Below are 7,989 nucleotides of genomic sequence, written 5' to 3'. Positions count from 1 at the left end.
CACAACAAAAGTCAGATCAAAACAACTTGTGCAGGCATGTTGACAGTTTCCAAAAGTGGACCCATCTCCAGCCGAGTCAATGATTACACAGATTTAGTGCTGATTTGTGTACTTCTTTAATTTATATGTGCATTATCTGTCCCCATGTTGACATTTGGCCCATATAACCACAAGTTCACACCGTAAAATGATTTAATGTGATTAAATATTTGGAAACACTATCCGCTCTGCGTTTCTCTGTCAATAAGATCCCATTGGGCGTCTAATCTTGATGGCACTGCTCTAGTGGTCAAACATTTGATGATGCTTGTGTCAAGGAGATTTGAGACTCTGATCTGATGTCATAGTAAATCTAAATAAAGTCCACTTCGTTAAGCAGAAGTTGTGCGGTACACAGATATGGTACGGGACCCGGCTGATACCCTGTGGCTGCGCTGTAGTATCAGTTGAATGTTGATAGACAGATGGGGCACTCGGTGACCCCAATGGATTCGACGCCAAATGCAATAAGATAACAGCTGAGATAACAAAATGGATAAAGCTTATAGTTTCTCCAATGTCCATAAAAGTATTTACCCCAGCACTCCTTGTGTTTGTTGCCCCTCCCCCTCCCTCCTCATGTCTGTCTCTCTGTATTTGGGTGTGCTGGTGTGGCTGCAATTCCTAGTTCCATTCGATCCACCTGCTCAGCCTCCTCATTAACTGTAACTGTACATAACTGTAAATCTCCGGGACATTTAGCATCAGATCGTTGTCTCAGCACTAGTGGATCGTCTCCCCACCAGCTCCAGTCTGGTTCTGCGTAGTCCTCATCTCAGTACCCCTCTGTGGCACCTGCCTGTGTTTTTCCTGAGTTCCCTAACAGGAAGAAGTCAGAAGATGACCACAAAAAGATTTCAGACTCAGTGGAAAGCCCCAAAAAGTTCAATAAAATCATCATTAAGAAATAAAACAACGTTGTCCTCACAAACTGAGTGACTAGGCAGAAAGAGTGAGGGAGGCCACGGAGACACCTACGACCAGATGGAAGAGAATTGTTTCCTGGGGTCTCCAGCTGAAGCTTTATGGGAGGGACTCCAAAGACAATTGGAAGGTCTTTGTGGACAAAAATGTAGCTTTTTTTCCTTAATTAGACAAAGCGATCTGTTTGGCAAACTCACAACACAGCACGTTAGCTCACAGCCGCAGGTTCTGGAAGGGTTGTTAAGGTGAATGGAGAAAATATCACCAAGTAGGGGAGAGTAATCTGAATCTGCAAGAGAACCACAACTTGGGAGCAGATTTCTTTTCCAGCAAGACAACGACTGCAAGGATGCAGCAAAAGCTGCGGCTCTGCGCGACAAAGTCAGAGCCCAGATCTGAAACCATTTGAGAATTTTCCACGGAGGAAATTGACAGTGCTCGAGCTTCTGTAAGTGGGAATGGAAATGGAAAACTGCAGTGTCCGGCCTGAGTGGGACACTTCCAAGTGGACTCGGGGCCGTGATTGCGGCCAAAGGTACCAGGAGGCTATGCTGACCTGAAGGGGGCGCTGTCACTGTGACGCCAGCACAAGCTGTGCAATATAGATAACATCGTTTTTGCAGGACAAAACAACACTATAAAACAATTTATACCAACAAACCCTCCAGCGCCACTAAACAACGCACGCCTCCATTATATTAAAGTGTTTATACTTGAAAAGCAGTTGTGAGCTACCAGGAACAGTGAATCACTTCTTGTCACTGCTAATTTTAGAAATGTCCCACACACATGATGCAAAGTGTGTCTTTCGCTGGTTGCAATCTAAGAATATAAAGACTGGGTGACATCTTGAATGACAGCCCCCCCCCCTTCCCATGACTCTGATACTTGGGTGAGAAGGTGTTTTTAGGGTTTATGAGGACTGCGCACCATCACATGCACATACTTGCGTTATATCCCTTGTGTAATCATTGCTTTCCGCCCCCTGAGCATCAAACTCTGTGGTGAAAATCCATTGACAGATGGGGAAAGCTGCCCTGACGGATGAGCTCCAAATCAGGATTTAAAACCTCAACGGCTATGACAAGTGTTTCTTGTGGTTTCGCCACCTGCACAGTGAAAAAAACAAAACATCAACAAAACAACCATTTTGGTTCGGCCTAATGTAGCACCTGATGGGGGGGGCGGAAGAAATTGACTTTTTCCCCACTTTTAAAGATGGAACAGAAGTTGAAAATGCTTCTGAGAATGAAACAAAGGACCAGATCTTTCCCAAGACTGCCTGTAAATGAATTATTTTCCTTTTTGTTGTCTGGTTGCTAAAGAGGAGCTGATCGGATTTTTCTGATCACACGGCAGCTCCACACCCTTCTGCACCCCATGTCTCATAACAGCCCACATCTGGACTTACATCATAAGCAAAACAGCCCAGCATGTGGGATTAATGCATTTTACATTACTGGCTTTAATTATTATTAGATTGATTATGGAATAAAGTGACTTGGTAACAGGAGTTCAGTGTTAGTCATGTGACTAAAATGCAGGTATGAATGGGGATGCTAGTGGATGTTTTGGTAAAATAAGTTGAATAAACAAAGACGAGGGGTGCTTTATCATCTACAAAAGGCAAATATTTGTAGTGGTGCCAGCCGCTGACACCTAATGGCACATGGAGAGCACGAGCTTGACATTGGCCCCAGCAACAAAAGTATTGTCCCCTCAGACCCCTGAGGAGATCAATTTGCTCCCCCCTGTCTCTCAGCCTTTCAGCGGGGTTGAATAGGGGACACGGGCCAGGGCGCAGCAGCGGGGCGCTTGGCAATGTTGCTCTAATGGGGTGTGAAGACAAACAAATCGCTCTGATGAGACGTGGGTTTGTCATGGCGATGAGATGAAGGGGGGAAAGAAAAATCTAGTTTTCATCTCCAGGAATATTAGGACAATGTGTGGCTACAAAATAACAAACTGCCAGCTACATCAACAACATTGTATTTACAAAACATATTGGAACATTTCCCATCAAAATGTAACTTTAATCCTGTAACTGTAGGTGGAACTATTTAACCTGGGGGGAGAGGGGCTTTGGGAATGCAAGTAGGCTCTGCAAAATCTCAGTTATGAATGAAAATAGCAATAATTTACACACCCAGATTATATAAAGTTTCTTGTTAAAAGTAAAGGTCAGTATCCACCTTTACCTTTACAAAATCTTTCTGATCCTTTTTAGATCTTGAACTGTCACAGGCTGCTCACTTTTTCTGTCTTTTTTTTAACCTAAAAAGCAAACCAAGAGTAGGTGTTAAGTGAAATAGGGGAAAAACGCGCAGATGATGGGAAGAAAAAAGAAAAACAAGAGAGAACGGGTTAATTTTGAGTCATACCAGACTCCGAGAAGCAGAAAAATGAGAACGAAAAATTCCTCCGCCACGGCAACAAAGAGAAAGAACCCCTGAACTTCTGATGTTGGCACAGTTATCAGAGATAGGCTATCCCCACACGCGTTGTCATGCTATATTTCAACAGACGGAGAAGGGAAAGGCGCTTCGGTTTGATGCTTTTAAAAAGTTAGAATCGACGTTTCAGTGCGATAGATCCCCGATGACTTCAGCGGAAGGATATGGTCTTCGGCGCCTTCGCTCTCAGTGACTTCTCTGACTGCGCGGAGAGGTGGGAGACTTTTCACCGCTGGACGCAAAGAACTTTACATTTTAATCACTTCTTAAACCATTTCAGAGGACGTCTTATAGGAACGGCCTTTTAAATAATCCCTGGGATGTTGTGACTTTAAGCGACACGTGTTTTGCGAATCTGAGCGCGTCCGAAAACTGTTAGAGAAACGCGAAGAAACCGAGTCGGGAGACAAGTTTGGTTTGGCGACCATATGTGGATTTTACAGAAAATATGGAGCAATTCCCCGGCGTCCCATCGGGCTCATCAATAGTCCTTGTCCTCTGCTTCATTCACCTGTCTTTGGGTAAGTGTTTTAATTGTGTTAAATCTGCTTTGTCCCTCCGCAATAACTCACAAGTTGTCATCACGTTTTGTTGCCTCCGCATCAGCGCGGAGCCGCCGTCGCATCTTTCCCCTCAACTCGGACTTCTGCTTTCAGAGTTGCTTATAAACACACAAAAAACAAACAAAAAACAAACCAAAACAGCCCCCTCCAAAAACATAAACCTCACTTCTAACATTTTCCTTTGCAGAATTCCACCCCGCTGCGCCTCTTAAACCCCCAACCTGTGTTAGACGAGCGCGTTTATGCGCGAACACCCATGTCAGGCCCCCGGAACCGAGGCTCTTGTCTAATTAGGCTGTTTGTCATGAGCGCTTTATTAATTATTTCCTTTTATCTGTGCTGAGGCGCACCGCTGCCCAGATGTTGAGCAGCGAAATTCAAAATGGACCCTGAACGGCGTCTAAGGGGGGGGGGGGGGGAATCCCCGAATGTCATCAAAAAAGCTATGGTCGAAAAGCCATGGTCAACGTTTGTCTAATACCTTGCAGCAGATCTATCCTGCATTAATCCGTAGGCCAGACCACTGGAATAGCCCCGAAAAGCAATAGAATCAGATTAAAAGAAGCCACCCCCCCCCCCCCCCACCTACTAGTCAATCTACTGCACCTTTTCATATTTTAACATTTATGTGATGTCTTCTAAGGCTAAAGCTATTGTCTGCTATGTGGGTGCAATGCTAAAACATCTGGAATGCAACTATCCTGATTTGTTTCGACTCCGTTGGCTTCCATCATGGCTTGACTGTGACCGGCATAAAGAGGATGGCAACAAAACCTCCGTCGAGGTCCAGTTTTCTTACTTCTCCCACAAATGCTCCAGCGCTGTAAAGTATTTAATGTCTCTGCTGTCTGGACTCAGGGGGGACGCATGCGGCCTTCTGTTTTGGGAGGACTGGAGGTGAGTTCCAGACTGGCTCTGGAAAAAGAACCAAAGACAATGTGAAAGTGCTGCAGGCAGTGCAAGGAGAGGCAGAGGAATGTTGTTGGTGTTTGACATTCCTCCCTCCCTCTTTGCTTAGTCCCCCTCTCTCTCTCTTACACACAAATGCACACACACTCACACACGCACACGCAGACACACACACTCCCGATGATCTCCGAAGATAGTGTTTTTGATCTCCGAAGATAGTGTTGCTTTTCCTGAACGTTGTGCCGAGCGAAGCGTCCAATTCTGGCCAACACGGCCGTCCCGCCTGTTATTTACGCGACACCGTCGTGGCTCAAGATCTGCAACCAAAAACGATCGGCGTGCACGTTCGGGTTTGCCCGTTGAGGCCGTACGCATCATTCGAGGATTAGAACGTTCAACCTAATCCTTTGGTCACCGTTTCCTTCCATAAATGTGTGAATTTTTACTTTTTCCGGGCCACCTGATATGCTGCCTGTGTTGGGTGTTTTCTGTGCTTTGACGCCTTCCTAAGCTACCTGTAACCACACACCAGAGTGTTGTGGCTCTCGCCAACAGGCTTCTGTGGTGTGTTTTGGTCATGAAGCTGTAAAGGCAATACATTTAAATACAGTGGTGATCATTTCTTTAACGCCTGGTTTTCCAGTTGCTTGATTTCCGCCCTCTGTTAGACGCGGATCGACAGCAATATTCTATTCTGCAGATGTCCCCCTGTAACAAAGTGTCCGTTCCGCTCCTGTCTTACTGCCTCCAGCTTTACGAGGGCTGAGTCGGCAGCATTTTGTGTCGTCTCCGCTCCAGACTTTTACAGCACTTTGCAGCAGTTTGTTATATGTTGTGTCACAAAGGTGGCGCGCTTGAAAGAGCCCCGGGGACCGCCTTAGGAAGAGGAAACGTGCGGCAGGAGTGCGAGCCGCTACATCAAATAAAGAAAAATGATCCGCCAACAAATACATTTCGTTGTGAACTGTGAAACTCGCGTTGTTCTCCTCCTTTAATGCAGACAGGCTAAACGCAGCGAGTCACATTTAAGTAACACCACCTTAAAAACAAACACCAAGATGAGCAAAATAAACTCTTTCAGGAAATTCAGGCTGGATTTGGTTGGTCTAATTTACTGATGTTCAGTATTAATGAGCTCTAATTGGATCCTCGTGACCCAATGAAATATTTATAAAGGAATCTTTTAGGATCTTTTCACCTTTGACTTACAGTGGCTCTATCTTGCCATGTGCTGAGAAGACTTTTACTAAGAAGATATTTATCATAAGAAGATTTAATTGACCTTTGACCACAGTGTCGTTAACCCGAGGTTCTTCCCACCATCATAGCTTTGCCAATACTGCAGCTTCACTATCTTGATACACTTTGGGGGCTCTTTATAGTCTTTTTTTTAATCACAGATTACATTAACATTTGCCTCTCATGGAATCATGTGTCTAAATAAACTGGGAGGTACATGCCCATCATTGTTACCATGGTTACTTACAATAGAAATGACCTTCCCATCTATGGCTGAAATGGCTCATAAAGACATTTTTGGGAACTCGATGCTAAGATGATGGAAAAGAAAGTCTTATGGGGACTTTATGCAGCAAGGACCGCGCTAGTTATCGTCCGTTTTTCTTGACTGGGTGTGTTCCCAGTGACGTTTGGTGCTCATTCATTACTAACTGTGAGCAGCGGTAAATCCAGGAACCGTGTGCACTGTTGCAACTGTCAGGTTTGAGTGGATAGCAGCGTATTGTGTCTGCGCTGCTCAACAGGTTAGCAAATTAACAGGGAATTAACAGTCCTGCATTCCTCAGCCCGCACGGCCCCGTAATCCCAGAGGCATTCTGCCAGGGCGCATTGAGAAATGATTCAAGTAGGGCTGAATTTAGGGAGGCTGAACCAATTCTTAATTGGTCATAGTATTAGAACTGTTTGAACTATTTCAGTAGAAGGGAGTGGGCGTAAGGAAATTCCAGATTCCAACTCCAAAATGTCATTGTGTTTTCCAATTTATAAAGGATTAGCTTTATTTGGTGACTGGACCATAAACTGGTTTAACGGTAACTTGTTTGCATTTGGTCTGTTGTTATCTAAAATGTCTTGAGCAATAATATGTAAAATACAGTAAGGGGGGGTTTGCAATTTTTGGATTCATTCATTTTTCGATCTGAAATCCATCCGCTTATTTTAGAGGTCCAGAGTTCAGAGTGAACTCTGAGGTGAGTTCAGTGTAATTAAAAGGTGATAGACTACCACAGAAACCGCTGGGCACTTCTCAAACCACTGTACCTTTATTGTCTGCTTCTTTAAGACCAGGAATCTAGATTTGCCACAAAAAAAGAAGGAGATAGCAATATACAGTTTCTGCCTAAGACAAAGAGACGTGTGTGTAATGTCCTCCGATGCTTTTGCTGGCACGGGCGGACGCGCTAAAGTTCGACAGCGCCCTGCAAATTTAATTCTGTCCTTCAAGACCGCAGCCCCTGCCTGGGTTGTGGCCTGGTTCCTCTGCCGTCTGTGTGGGCCCGTGCAGCGCCCCTCACGGCAGCGGTGTTTGGTTTGAGCCTCTTCACGCTCCTTCCATGCTGAGCTTAAGGTGTTTTATTGCAGGTTTCCATGACGATTGTTTGGCCTGCTGGATTTTAAGACTCTTACAGCAATTCCAGGAAGCGGGGTGACTTCCTCACTCAGCGCGAACAACTTCCTGCCCTCTGCTGTATGGTTGTGTGCCAAGGTTGAGGGACACCCGGTCTCGTGCAGGCTTTGTCTGAAGACCTGTAATTACTTCCTCATCTCAGTCCTCTGCTATCAGCTCGAAGCCCACGTCTCTCACTCTCGCTCTTACTGACACTCTCAGTTGTTCTACCCCTTTGAAAATAATAAAGGGTCGTTTAATATTCTGATCTGAGTCTTGGTAGGAAAAATAGGACGTGTCTGTTTAGGTGGTGGATAGAAGTTTCCACACTTCTTGTGATGACCTGTGTGAGCACAAATTAAGCAGTATGTGAGGCTCATGTCCTGCAGCTGTCGGCTGTCGTGACCTCAACGGTGGTCTGCGTAATTGTGCATATGCTCGTGTGCGTGCTCATTAGGATTATGAATTTCACAGT

The 7,989-nt window shown here is 45.1% G+C and overlaps 1 protein-coding gene across 1 annotated transcript in view; it reads left to right on the top strand.

Annotated features, from left to right (window-relative positions):
* Window positions 1-3,377: 3,377 nt before the first annotated feature.
* Window positions 3,378-7,989, top strand: part of notch2 (notch receptor 2) — a 29,951-nt gene continuing 25,339 nt past the window's right edge. Inside the window, exon 1 of the mRNA XM_011614639.2 lies at window positions 3,378-3,937. Within this exon, the coding sequence (XP_011612941.2) occupies window positions 3,865-3,937 (73 nt within the window). The 5' untranslated portion in view covers window positions 3,378-3,864. The remainder of the gene's footprint in view (window positions 3,938-7,989) is intronic.

The sequence above is a fragment of the Takifugu rubripes genome, chromosome 20 (assembly GCF_901000725.2).
Source record: "Takifugu rubripes chromosome 20, fTakRub1.2, whole genome shotgun sequence".
NCBI classification, from domain to species: Eukaryota; Metazoa; Chordata; class Actinopteri; order Tetraodontiformes; family Tetraodontidae; genus Takifugu; species Takifugu rubripes.
Note: the sequence above shows the minus strand (reverse complement) of the source record. Positions and strands in the feature narration are given on the sequence as shown.